Below are 14,965 nucleotides of genomic sequence, written 5' to 3' on the forward strand. Positions count from 1 at the left end.
GATTTTCGACAATATCACTTGCCACTCTTGAAATTTGAAAATTCTCACGTGTGTTTCGTTCACTTTAAACTTTTTGTAACATTTGCAACATGCTTCAAAATATAGCATTAAAAAAGCATATCTTGAGAGAGAGAGAGAATATAATCTCAATTCAAGCTTGTTCTTTTGTCGTCTTACTCTTTAGTACAAGGCATGAAGATTTAAATATGATGAGACAAAATATAGTATGTTTTGAAAAAAACAAACTCTATGTTTGAAAGTTTATTTGAGGTTTTTTGCAATTCACAAAAAATATTATTTTCTTTATTGTAAAATATTTTGAGCTAATTTAAGGAGATTTGTAATTTGTTTATTTTTTTAAATTTTCAAAATTTTTTGCCCAAATCGATGATTTGAAAACTAGAAAAATCCAAGATGTGAAACTTATATATAACCATGTTTGTGATGTTTTAACATTTTCAAACTAGTGTAAAAAAGTTATTATCAACGTAATAAAAATATTTAAAGTTATTTTTTTACAAGTATTGTAAATTACTTAAATTTTAAAATACTTTAATATTTCTTATCCAAACCGATGATAGAAAAAATGGGTCTCTTTTCATCAAAGAGTTACATCGACCAAGTTTATAAATATTAAGAGATAAAATTGTTGTATTATGACAATTAAGGGACCACAAGAAAAAGAGCAAATTTGGAATGAGATTATATAATATCTCCCAACATAAGTTTTTATTTATTATTTTTAAACGAGTTGCAAATTTTACAAAATGTTCAATTAAAATTCGAGGGCGCCAAGTGATAATATTAAAACCTCAGGAATGTTTCTGAAATTATCCCAAAAAAATGAAGATTTCGGATGGACATTTTGAATTCGAAAAAGAAGTCTAACCAAAATAAAATTACACACACAAAATTCCCAATTCACGAAAGCAGGTTTAATAGTCTGTTTGCTCGTCTTTATCTTTATCTTTATCTCTCTACTCTCTCTCTATCTCTTTACTTACAGTACAAATTACAACTTCTCTCTCTTACACTCCCAACCAACTACAAATTTCCATCCACCTCTGAAAAGTGAAAACCCTCCCTGTTGTCTTTTGTCTTGAACCCTTCGTCAGATTCACTCTGGCATTTCTTTATACCCTGCATAAACCTCCAGCAGCTGTTGCTCTTCCTTTTATGCTTTGACCATATATAATTTTTCTTCTTTTGTCCAACTATGAACAACCAAAAAGACATATCCAATGATAATCAAGAAATCAACAGAAAGAGAAAAACCAACGACAACAACAACCACCATGAATTTCAGATCCCAAGAAAATTCTCTTCTTCTGATCACCTCGTTGAAGATGACGACAATGATCTTTTAACCCTTTCCCTTTCGTTTCGCCCAGCAGCCATCAGGCCCCGAAAACATTCCCCAATACACCAACAACCACCACTTCCGCCACCCCCCTCCATGCAACAACATCAGCCATTCATACCCCAGCCGCCGCCGCCGCCATCCTACCCTCTCTACATGCCGCCCGTGCCAATGCCTCAGCAGACGCAGTCGCCTCATCTTCTCCCTGACACATCATCACTCCCCACGCTGCGAGCAGTAGTTCATCGTCAAGAACCTTCCTCGGCCTCGGCTGGTCTGTCCCGCCCGGCTCGCCCCCGCCGAAACCCTTCCCAAGCACCGCACGGAGGGAAGAGCGAAACGGTTCCTGCACCGTTCCCATGGGCCACCACCCGCCGCGCCTCAGTCTACAGCCTCAACTATTTGTTATCAAAACAAATCTTCAAGATCAGCGGGGAAGTCCAATGCAAAAGATGCGAAAAGCGGTACGAGATGGAGTACGATTTGAGGGAAAAGTTCATTGAAGTTGGGAGTTTCATTGCTGAGAATAAAAGCGGCATGCATGACAGAGCCCCTGGGGTTTGGATGAACCCGGTTCTACCAGCTTGCAAGTTATGTGAACAAGACAATTGCGTTAAGCCCATCATTCCCGAAAAGAAGAAAGCCATTAATTGGTTGTTCTTGCTCTTGGGTCAGATGCTTGGTTGTTGTACGTTGGAGCAGCTTAAATATTTCTGCAAGCATACCAAGAATCATCGTACGGGGGCCAAAGATCGTGTCCTTTATCTTACGTACCTTGGTTTGTGCAAACAGCTTGATCCCAATGGGCCTTTTGATCGCTGAAGAAAAAGGAAAAAAAAAAAAAGAAAAGAGAAGAAAAAGAAGAATCATGGTAGTCTACTTCCGATTTCTTGGATTGGATTCGTTCTTCTAGCTGTAGCTAGTATGATGGTCTCTAGTGTATATGTATAACCACAGGATGAAGGTGATTGATTTTTGAGGGTTACAACTTGTTGGAACTGTTATTCCTTGTAGGCATTCCTGATAGGTGGTATCGGGGTATGATGAACTTTGAATTAGTGAAGTTTGGGATTTAGATGTTATTTGTTAATTATGGTGCTCAAATTCTGATTCCGTTTAAGTGTTAATATCTGATGGGCATTGTGTAGTTTGATTTACAGTGCAAAAGTATTCGATTTGGACATTGTGGAATTTGATTTAGAATTCTAAAGTGTTTCAGTTGGATGATTAGATCAATCTTTCCTATTTCTATTCATCGGACTTGTACTAGACAGTTGTTAAGAATGTTTCTCATCTTTACCATTTTTATCATTTTATGCAGCCGTTCCCTCGTTCTATGGTATTATCTTCTTTTCTTTTCCCCTACCTGGTGCGTGTAGTATAATTAGCCTTATTTTGCAACTTCATTTCAGAGTTTTGTCTTACCTTGCTTTGGTAAGCACGACAGATTTCAGTGCGGGGCTTGTTTCTCTATGACAGTTTTGGGTCTCTTTTGTTTAATTCTTATTTCTCTTGCGGAAAAGTTAATTCGAGGGTTATCGGATATACGCAGACAGTTTTTTGATTGTGGTTTGCACGCATGATAGGAAATTCGTTTGTTTTGTCTTAAATACCAATGATACATGGTTAAGCTTTTGGTACTTATTTTTGGGATTTAACTTTTGATCAGTACGTATTTGGGTTTTGTTTGTATGCATATCTGACAGGATAGTATTTGTAATTGTATATATACACTAAGGTCTTGTTTAAAAAGCTTTTTTTCATCAAACAAATTCTACGTTTTCAGTTAACAAATTTTCTAATTACCTTTTCGTCTCATTTATGTATATCAAATCGTTACAGTGCATTTTTTATATTCCAGAAGAAATTAGATTTGGAGCATCTACTTACTTTTCTAATTAAGACTAGTTTGGGAACTGAATTAATTGGTCTCATTTCGCTGCACATAAAAAAAGTTTATTCTGTATTTGGGTTTTCTTTTCTCTTTTTGCTGAAGGCCAATTTGCAAATAAATAAAAACTTTTTTGTATTATCAGCAATATTTTACAGATTAAGAATCAGCGGATGATTGTTTCTTATTTTTCACCGGAGGTACGATCCAAGAAAAAGAAAATGCATGAGATTTCCAAATGGTACAATATATATATATATATATTTATCAAAACGGCAATACTTTGTTAATAGTCTAACCTAGATTATATAAGAGATGAACAACTGCCCTTACAATCTGCTTTTGTGCTAACTCAAGCAGCCAGACTGGGAAGTCATCCGTCCATTTAGCAGATTCCTTCAAGTTAATAGCCATCTTAGCTAATTTATGACTGACAAAGTCGTTTACCCTTCTAGTAAAGGTAAAACAACATTCATCAAAGTTGGACTTAAGTTTCCTGATATCAGATGCTACTGTTGAAATGATTACATCATCTTTCTCTCTACTTATCCCATTCACAACCTGCATACAATCTGTTTGAAATTCCATTATTCTCCATCCTTGATGCTTCGCCACTAGCATAGCAATTCTTAACGCCAATTCTTCCTCTAGCTTTGGATTTTAACAGCTTGAGTTTGGAACTACCCAAGCTCCCAGTACCTTCTCTTGCCAGTTCCCCGCAATTATTCTTCAACCTACTTTATCAATTTTTGGGGGTAGAGCTGCATCAGAATTCATCTTAACCCAATTCTCCTTTGGTTTCTTCTAACCACTCCGCACTTCTTCTTTGCTCTCAATACATCCCCTAATTTTCATCTCTGCATCCTGAGCTTCTTGGTACTTCCTACGTTCCATTATCGCTTTATTAGCGGCTACCATTGGGTCCCTTCCTTTGTCATTAAATTGCCTCTCGTTTCTTGATTTTCAGATTTGTCAAAGCAAATTTGCATTCAGAACAATACGCTTTCTTCCATTCTCCTTGTTCATAGCCTCTTTTACTTCTTCCCATCAGTGCCAAAAGTTATTATTGTAAACCTCCAGACCCTTCCAGCTCAGTGAAACAGCTTTCCAGATAGGCTTGGCATTGCTACAAAAAAACAACATATGTTCAATGGTTTCTAGGCTTTCCCCACAACGCTTGCACATATGATCTCCTTTTGAGCATCTTTCCTTTATTACTATATTCACTGGTAAAATTTCTTGCAGGCATCTCCAGATGAAATGCTTAAATTTATGCTTTATGTTCAATCCCCATAAAAAATTCTAACTCTGTGTTGCACTTCTACTTCTGTAGCTGGATTCTGCACCTGATTTCCACTGACCCTCCCTCCTTTTCCTGTTTTTTGCCAATATGTATCTTGATTTTACTGTATACACCCCAATACTTGACATTACCCAGTATATTCTATTTTTCATAGGTTGCACACTGAGTGGAATTCTCATTATTTTTCTCCCTTTCTCCTCTTCAAAGACCTGAGCAATCAGCTCCTTATCCCACTTCCCATCCTTAATAAGCTCATCACTCTCTGAACCTTTATACCCTCCACATCCCTAGCCTTGACTATTCCATCCTCAGTTTCTGGGAGCCATCTATCCTCCCATATGTTTATAGATTTTTCATCTCCCACTCGCTTCCTTATTCCTTACTCCAGTAGATCCTTTGCATTCAAAAAATTTTTCCAACACCATGAGTCAGCACCAGAACTCTTTATCTTCCAAATAGATGTTCCCTTAAAGTATCTAGCTTTCATTATTTTGCTCACCAGTAAATGAGGCCTAGCCAAAATTCTCCAAAGCTACTTTGTCAACAATGTCAAGTTAAATTCATGTAACTCTTTAAAACCTAACCCTCATTCTGCTTTGACTTTTGTCATCCTTCCCTAACTCAACCAGTGAACTTTATGTTCATTTTCCTTCTACCCCCATCAAAACTTTGTCATTTCTGAACATATTTCCTTGCACAAAACCTTTGGTAAAAGACAACAGGACATGACATAAGTAGGCAATGCCATTATGACATATTTGAGCAACACTTCTTTCCCTGCTTGACTCAATAATTTCTCCTTCTATCCCTTTAGCCTTGCAATTGTTTTTTGCCTTATAAAGTCAAAAACTTGTCTCTTGGATCTTCCAATGACCAAAGGCAACCCCAGATAGTTACTTTGCAGAACATGTTTCATTCCCTGCAGCTCTTTCATCACCCTTTCTCTTTGCCTATCTTTCACATTCCTGCTGAAGAACAGTGATGATTTCTTTACATTGATCAGTTAACCAGAAGCTCGTTCATACACATCTAGTATTCTCCTCAGTTGCCCTGCCTCTTCAACACTTGCTTTACAAAAAATCAACGAGTCATCTGCAAAAAATAAGTGAGATAGGCTATGAGCCCCTTGAGCAATCTTCATTCCTATCAGTCTTCCCTATACATTTGCTTGTTTTAACAAGGAGGAAAATCCCTCAGGACAAATTAGAAACAAATAAGAGAATAAAGGGTCCCTTTGTCTCAAACCCTCGTTGGCCTAATGAAACCAATTTTCTCACTATTAATGTTTACAGAATAGGTTACACTAGTAGTACACTCCATAATCCATTATATCCACTTGGGACAGAAATCCATTTTCAATATTATTTTGGCCAAAAACACACATTCTACTCTGCCATAAGTCTTAAACATATCTAGTTTGATAGTCATATAACCATCTCTCCCAATCCTATAATTTTTTAGGAAGTGAACCCTTTCATGAGCAATCAGAATATTATATAAAATATGTCTTCCAAGAATAAAGACAAATTGGGAATAACTAATGCAGTAGTTCAAAACACTCTTGAATCTGTTTGTAAGTACTTTAGAAATGATTTTATAGATAACATTGTATAATCTAATAGGTCTAAATTCTCTGAATGTTCTAGGGGAGTCAGTTTTAGAAACAAGGCTTATCAAGGTCTCATTGATAGATTTAAGAAGATGACTAGAATGAAAGAAACTTTGCACTGTATTAACAACATCAGTTTTAATAATTTGTCAAAATTTTTGAAAGAAAAAAGGGGACATACCATCTGGCCCTGGAGACTTGTTTGGATGCATCAAAAAGACTACATGACTAATTTCTTAATCTGTGACTTTCTAGTCAACTTCCTGTTCATCTCAGCAGGGATAGTATGTGGGACTCATTGTAAAATTTTTACAAAGTTATATGATTTTTCTGAAGTAAAAATCTGCTTAAAATAGTCTATGATCTCCTGGCAAGTTTCCTCTTCATTCTCACACCAATTCCCATTCTTTTTTTGTAGCACACTAATCCTATTCATTTTCCTCTTGCCAGTCATTCTAGCATGAAAATAGCTAGTATTCTTGTCCCGCTCCTTTAACCACTTTACCCTAACCTTTTGACTCCAATATAGTTTTTCCCTTTTATAAGCTTCAGCCAGTTTCCTCTTAAGACCAGCCAACTTAATCCTGTAACCATTAGTTTTACTCTCCTTGATTTCTTTAATTTCCTTTTTAACCTGTTCTATCTGTTTCTTAGAGTTGCAAAAGCATCCTTTACTCCAATTAAGCAAATCCACTGATTTTTTTGATTTTACATTGAACTTTATATAACCTGGACCCCGGTTCGTGTTCTCTTGCTGTAACCACCTTCTATCAAACATAAATATTTTTTTCATTTCTTTCCCATTGGCTTAGTATCCAGAACTAGTATATAGTGATTAGATGCCTCAGTTTCTACATGTATATATTTTGCCTTATCAATCTTTTCTATCCAGCCTTTAGTTCATAATATCCTATCCAACCTCTCTTTTACCTCTTCCTCATTTCCCTAGTTATTGCTCTAGGTCCAAGGAATTCCTGCAAATCTAATGTCAACCAGTTCATCATTATTTATGAAGGAGTTAAAATCTTTGAACCTTACCTCAACTTTCTATTTACCTCGCCATTTTCACCATTAGAGGTGATGTTATTGATATCACCTATTATAGCCCAGTACTTACCCCACATTATGCTTCTTCTAGTTATAACTTTCACTGCTCTCTTTTAACATCTGCATCTGAACTAGCATAAGCACGTATACACCACCGGTCAATCTTAACTTCATTGTCCTCTATTAGCAATTCAATAGTAAAACTTGTAAACAAAACCTTTTTCACCTGCAATTCATTTTTTCATAATACAGCCAAACTCCTAGCCATACCAATTGGATCAACAACAAACACATTGTCAAATTTAATCCACTGTTTCACTTTATTCAAATAGTTTTTTTTCTTCTTTGTTTCTGACAAGAACACTAATGAAGGAGAATGGAATCTAATGACTTCTCTCAGTTGAGGAACTGTCAAGGGGTTCTCCACACCTCGACAGTTCCACACCATAGCCTTCATTTAAACCTTGGAGCCTCATTTAGGGTGAGCTCCAATCCCTTAGACAGTTCCATCCAGTCACTATTTTCATTCTCAACTCTGATTTTCTTCCAATTTTCCTTCCCTACTTGCACCTCATCTCTTTTTCAATCCATAATTTCCATCTTCCTTTTCTCTTTTTCAGTTCTAGTAATTCTTTGTTAGCCTCTACCTGTGGTTTTCTCCTGTCACCTCCAACACTAGTCTTTTCCACCTCTTACTTACCATTTGATTCCCTTTAGCCCTACCCTTTTGCTTTCCTACCTCCATTTTACCTTTACCACCCTCAGATGTTATCTCACCTTTCCTCCCTTCTATTATTTCCTTAGCAATCTTATCCTTATTATTCTTACTCTGGACACCATCAATCCACATCAAATCATCTGCTTCTTCCATTGTTTTCTCAAAACTTCCTCCATCCTGCTGTTCCATTTGCATCCTTTCTCTTCTACTCCCCTTTCTCTTTCCAATGTCCCTACCTCCTGCCTTACCTAATCTTTTTTCCCATGTCTCCCATCTCCCTTCCCATTCTCAACCCCTTCAGTCCCACTCTCCTCATGCGTACTCTTCACCTTTCTACTAAACAAACTAGTATTCATAGTCAACTCTTTCTCAGAAGTTTGTTTTAGTTCCTCATCCTTATAGAATTCCTCTGTATAGGTTAGCAGCAACTTATGTTCATCTCTTTTTACATTCCTATTGTCCTGAGTTTGGTGTCTCTCTTCTTTAGCACCCCCAGTCCCATTTCCATTTCCATGTTTCTTAGTACGATTTCGAGGATAACTGGCTCTCAACCAATTTTCATACTGAAGTTTCCTTCCTATATTCATTCCTTTTTTACTACAGTTTCGTTCACTATGCCTAATCAATTCACAACCAAAATAGAAATTTAGATATTTTTCATATTTAAATTCAATCCACCTCTTAATACCATTACTATTGGCCATAAACCCTCTAGGTAATGGAATAGAAAGATCAATTTCAGCCAAAATTTTTAGATGTTTACTTTCTTTTCCTCCACTCTGCGGAATGATCACCTTATTTACTTTTGGAAATATGCTGCCAATCTTCCTTCCTGGTTCCTTCGTGACCCAGTGTAAGGGTATATTCTGGATTTGGGCCCAAATTAATGTTTTACTCAGAGCTTCTTCATCTTCCTCCAAACTAGTTTTCCACTGCAGTAGAATTAACGGTTGACCATCATAGATCCATAGCCTCTTGCTCATCACTACCTCTATATCATTCTCCTTCTCAAAAATAAAGTGGAACAAATTACATCCAATCTCTATTACTTTTAGATTATTCACCTGTGATCACATACTGTTTGCGAAGCTCTTAACTCCTCCAATATTTGCCTGCTTTCCCCCCCAAACTTTACCAATCAAGCTCAGTTTGCATTCCAGAACACCTTTAGCCATTTCTTTGTCGTCCAAACGAACTCCATCTCTTTCCTCCTCTGAGAATTTGAATCTTCTTAATACCTCTTCAGTATTCTCCATGATCCTTCCCACAAACCTCACGCTATAGTTTCCAGTATGCTTCTAGTCCCACACAGATTCGGACCTAATCTGAGTCCTTGTAATACCTCCCAACAAGTTCCCAATTCCAGTTACTCCTAATTCAAAACAAACAAACCAAAAACAAGATTAGAAGCAGAAATAACTAAGGCTGCGTTTGGATTCTCTATTTTTGGAGGTGTATTTCAAAAACTCTACTGTAGCAGTTTTTGAAAAACAACTATAGTCGCTTGGATTGAAAAACTCCATGCATTTGAAAAAATCTGCGTTTGGATTGACCTGTATTTCAAAAACACCTTTTTTTTTTTACTTCAATGTCTCATCAAAATTGCATAAGAATTCGTGTCAAAATTAGAACCTTGTGAAAGCTATGCTACAAAATTTTACTGACCTGGAATTTAATACATCAAAACTCATTACAAATAAATACACTACACAATGGCTCATTTATGTGCCATTTGACTAGACTTCAGGGCCGGTAGCAAATAAACTACCAAGGCCTCGATTTACTTGAGCAGAAATTTGATGCCCTTGTAAAATCTCGCCATCTACATTCCATACGCTCTCCTTCCCGAAAGAAGTTGGGATGGAAAAATTTGGACTCGACTTGTTGAAATAATTTGGGATCGACTGGAAAGCTATTGCACATATTCGAACCATGATTTGCACCTTAGCTGGAATAAATATGGATGCACAAGATACAACCAATTCTGGTCTCAATGCCATGTCTAACTACAAGCTATTGAATAAGACATGGTATAGGCGCATAAAAAGCTGCATATTAAGTTTAGGCTTGATTATAGGTGCCACAGCTGGAACTAGGCCATTCGATTAGTACCTCCCCAAAGGTTAACCTTTGTAAATACAAATAAGACAACATGACAAATTGTTTGGTTGTCAAATTATAGGAAGCAAGCAAAGTTTCTACTTAGTAGTACTACACGCTAGACATAAGCTTCTTTAAGCACCATGCCGATTCACATACATATGAACTGCAATTGCCCGCCAATTTTCGTTCCAGTTCTGTATACCCTGTTGCGACATATCGATGGGTTAGGCTTCATGGATTTCATTTCCTCCGTCCTGGAGATCTAGTTGGGCTCCGAGGGCAGCTTCTTCATCGTTATGCGCATAATCTCTCATGAAGTTGTGGAGAGTACAACATGCAAGCACGATATTGTTCTGAGTTGCTATGAGGTAGTTCTGCATTGGACCCTTCAGTATCGGAAACCGTTTCTTAAGAACCCCAAAACTTCGTTCAATAATATTTCTAACAGAAGCGTGTCGTCGGTTGAATAAAGCTTTAGCGGCCCGCTCATGCTGCGTGCTCCTCGCTGCCCTAAACGGTGCCATGAACCCGGGCATGTTAGTGTAGGCAGCAACCACCATATAATATTTTCCTAACATGTGAGAGCCCCAAATCCATGTCAGCATATTTCAAACTTTATAACTAAACAAACCTTGAAGCAATACTAAAAAGTCTATTAATCTATTCAAGACTCACATATGAAAATCACTTGTTTTACTACAAACCTTTATATAAAAGAAAAGCATACCTAGAGGTGGCATTGGAAATCCTGAATTTGGATGGTGCAGTGTTTCCTGAAGAATTCTGGCGTCGTGTGCACTGCCCTCCCAACCGACTCGAACGTAAACAAAACGCATGTCATGATTACAAGCTGCAAGCACATTTTGAGACAGCCCACCGTGCCTATTTCTGTATCGCTCGCTTATCTCTGTTCGACACCAAGCTGAGATGTGGGTTCCATCTAAGGCACCGACGCAATCCTATGAATTTTGAGGCAAATTATTCAAAGTCATGGCAATATTAGCTAATAAACTATTCATATGGATGTTTTAGCAGGAATACAATGTTCTTTTCATATATATGAAAAAATTATCAAGACAAATTACCGGAAATCATAGATATGAACTTCATAGTCCTACCAAGAATTGGGTGTTTGTGTATTTACCTTGAACCACGGGTAAAACAGTCCGTTGTTCAAAATTCTGGGGTGTGTCTCACCAACATTCCTCGGCCTAACAAAATCACGACCGAGTCGCACCAATGCTCGCAGAACTCTTCTTACATGCCGATCAATTGTCTCCGTGGAATGTTGAAAACGCTCGGCTAAAACCCGATGACGCTCATCATGGCTCAAGCACATTAGAGTTAGGGCAACGGATTCATGAACCCCAACCCTCTGAGAATGATATGCGTGCCAGTACCCTCGGTCAACCAAGATGTCGCACAAGTGTAGGAACAGGGGCACAGAGAGGCGCATATTCTCGATAATTCGATCCGGATGGCCGTTTAGCACCTCAAGTACATAATCCCTGCCAGAGAGTGCACTATCTCGGATTCTTCTCCTTCTTGAAACATGATTCAGTCTAGGGTCAAAGAAAATCAGTCCCATGACAATGACCGCCATGAGTATGTTATCGATGTCAAGATCGTCCGTCTCATCGTCTAATTGTCCGCCCTGAACGTGGAGCTCGTTATCCATCAATTGAGATAACCCTTGAGAATGATGTCAAGACTAGTGTTATCCCAAGCACAAGCTGATATGAGTAAATGCAAATAAGAGAGACGAGAGATCAGGCTATCGTTTATATTCAGGAAGTAACTCTTGCTTTATTGACATACTAATAGGCAAGTTTATGATAGTCTCGAAGATGAAACCATAGTAAATGTTAAAAATCTCATTTTTGTGTAAGGACAATTAAGGTAGAAGTAGGCGTAATCACCAATACATGCTAGCTATAGTTTATAGGAGGTCAAAATGTAGCCTATTAGTTTAATATGAAATTTTGAAAACAAAATGCACGTGCTGCAGTTTGTGCATGAAAGGAGATATTATGAGGAGACAAATAAAGAGTGCAATCGAAACAAAGCACTGACAATTAGCAATCAATGGAGAGAGAGAGAGAGAGAGAGAGAGAGACTCGTTACTTTGCGGAGACGTACTGTTGCTAGAGCTCCAGAAAATAGCCAACCTGCATCCACATGGAAATGCAATATCAATCGAATACAGTTTTCCAAAAAATAAACTGGAAACACTAATGAATGTAGAAGATTTCGCCTCTAGACTCATAGTACATATGGATTACACCCAATAATTCCCATGCATGCAAGTGGATAGACATTTTCTATATAAGTGCAATATATTTCCAATCTCGATATTATATTTCCGTCAAATTACAAGTACATGCAACCATAAGACAACATAGTAATGGGATAGGAGTTAACAACATACAGTATTAGCTAATCAATGAAGTACAGTAAAAGTTGATATGAAAAACGATGTTAAGATTGATGGCTTCTACACTTTGAAGCACGGCCAGTTCCAAGATGGATTGCTGTGTACACACAGGATGGATACACAGGACACCTAACATCCATATGAGATATTACACAAATGCACCAATAAGCATATTAAAGTTATGGAAATAAACGTAACAAGCGTAACCCTTGCGTACATAGAAAAGTTTAAAACCCGAACAGCTGTAACTATAAGCAAAGCACTTAAATTCCATAAGTTAAATGCAACACTAAAAAAATCAAGACAATTAAAGGCAACATAAAAATCTAATAAACAATTGTTTCATACAAGCGTGTGCGAAAAAAATAATGAAAAACAGTTTTTCGGTACAACGGCATGATTGCTACTAAAGTTAAGGCATAGTCATACTCATACCAAACCTACTGCCAACTCAATACTCAAATGGCAGCGCAGGGAGGAAAACACAAGCATTTAACAAGCTCTAATAAGCGTAACTATAATAAAACTGGACTGGTCTCGATCTACTCAGGGGGTAAGAACCCTCTGCACCTCACAAATGCAAGACGAGCAGTATCAGTAGTGCAAGTATTCCAAATCGCCCGCTCTGAAGAATCTCGTAAAATATCAGCAACGCCCAAATGCACATTTATGTCTAGATTCAGGGCGAGGAGCTGTGCCAACGCGGCCTTTAGCTCAGCATCAGCATCCACAGGGCGATGTGTAGTTTTCGACAGTGAACAGACCGAACCAGTCATGCTATCTCCCTTTTTACCACTCAATTTTGTGTCAATGCTGTCTAGCACACGCATATACTGTTGGAATTCCCTTGAAGAACCTGAGAAGAATGAATCCTCTGACATGTCTCCTGATTTGCGCTTTTTTTTCTCCTTAGTCACTTTCCCTTTCCCTTTCCTAGCCGAGGGCAACTTAACATCTTCACCCGATGAACCAACGTTAACAACATCCGAGGGCTTAACACTTCTCGCCGCATTCTTCATTTCCAACTCCTCATCGGTGTTGAGGGGTGATTCTTCATGTGCCCCACTGTAGTCCCCTGTAGCGCCTTAGTTCATGAAGACTTCCTCAAGCAAATGAAATACATAGCATGATCTATTATAAAACCTTGTGAAGTCACTGTTCACCTTCAAAAAATACATCACAAAAAGCATTATATAATGCATAAAACACCCAAGACAGCGGCTATATTGCTTTGGTCGTCAGCCAGCAAATAATCGAAAGGAAATTGAAATGAAAAACTGATTTCGAACAGATTTATGTACTGATAAATAATAAAGGAAAATATCGGAACAGAGTACAAAAGGAATTGCACAACCTGGTCACATAGGCAAGTCTACAAAATAGAAAAATAACCGAAATGAAATAGGAAATATAAGTACAAGTTAGCCAACCTGGAGTAGATCAGCCCAGCGGCCATCATCCATCATGAAAGTGTATTTCGAAGAGTCCCAACCCATACCAGTACCTCGCCTCTTGAATGAAATATACAGTTTGGTCAGGCTCTGCAGGGCATAGTACTTCGATCTGATGGCGTTTTTGGGAAAGGAAGTGCCGAATGTAGCGTTAAGCGTAGCCATGACTTCGGGGATGACATGACTCCCGATGGTGGTAGGGGTTATTTCTCCCTTCCTATGCATACTCAATAGATGTTGGGCAAATGCAATTTCGTGTTGTTCAGTGAAAGTATTACGCTGGGAATACTTTGCTCGTGGTCGACTCATCTTTTTTGGATTTAGGATGGAAACAATGCATGGCAAAGGAAATTTTTTAGCTTAAAGAGTTTGCATGGCATAGTTTCTTTCTAATCTATGGCATTCAACCAGTTTGCATGGCTTAAACAGCTTTACCTTGAAGTAGTTGGTGATGCACAGCTGCAAATCGTTCTCTCCACAAGCTGACTTCGAAGAATAACTACCTAGGTGCCTACTTTTTTGAAAAGCTGGACAGCGAGAGAAGTTAGCGTTATCCATCAATGAATAAATACTTATATAATCTAATAAAGACCCCAAGCGTGGAAGTAGTTCATACCCTTCCAAGCACGTCGAGTAACAGGGGGCATGTAGTTGCAGTAGGCTTCTAAAAAGTATCACCTAAATGGTTCACCTCAAAGTGAAGAAGGTTAACCGTAGAAATCTGAGCTAAACTTAATACATAAAAATACTAGTATGAGGCTATTTAAGTTGCGGAAACAATTGAACTGCTGTTGCCATAAGACTCTTAACAGTGTCCAAAAGCCATATTAGATACCAGTGTTATGGGTTACTGCACATATTACCATCTATTTAAATGAAGAGACCCAAGCGGGAGCTTTTGAAATGAAGGCAGATGCAAGCTCAACCGACAATTTTTATTAATAACTACTTTCCAACTCTTAATTCATAGAAATTGTAGAAGGTGCATGTACAGAGGAACAGATACTAATGGATATCAACTTCCAGTGTGTGAAAACAAAATCCTTTCC

General features: G+C 37.9%; 2 protein-coding genes across 2 annotated transcripts; one reads left to right on the forward strand and one right to left on the reverse strand.

Moving 5' to 3' along the window:
* The first annotated feature begins 1,216 nt into the window (after window positions 1–1,216).
* Window positions 1,217–2,182, forward strand: LOC113758584 (bromodomain-containing protein 4-like). Its single transcript, XM_027301371.1, has one exon. The coding sequence runs from the start codon at window positions 1,217–1,219 to the stop codon at window positions 2,180–2,182; it is 966 nt and encodes a 321-aa protein (XP_027157172.1).
* An 8,073-nt stretch (window positions 2,183–10,255) lies between these two features.
* LOC113758593 lies at window positions 10,256–11,709 on the reverse strand. The gene is made up of 3 exons (XM_027301377.1): window positions 11,176–11,709; window positions 10,759–10,990; window positions 10,256–10,602 (listed from the first exon to the last, which is right to left on the reverse strand). Exons 1-3 carry the CDS (start codon window positions 11,707–11,709, stop codon window positions 10,256–10,258), a joined length of 1,113 nt encoding a protein of 370 aa, XP_027157178.1.
* Between the last annotated feature and the right edge of the window lie 3,256 nt (window positions 11,710–14,965).

This window comes from Coffea eugenioides, chromosome 2 (genome assembly GCF_003713205.1).
Source record: "Coffea eugenioides isolate CCC68of chromosome 2, Ceug_1.0, whole genome shotgun sequence".
NCBI classification, from domain to species: domain Eukaryota; kingdom Viridiplantae; phylum Streptophyta; class Magnoliopsida; order Gentianales; family Rubiaceae; genus Coffea; species Coffea eugenioides.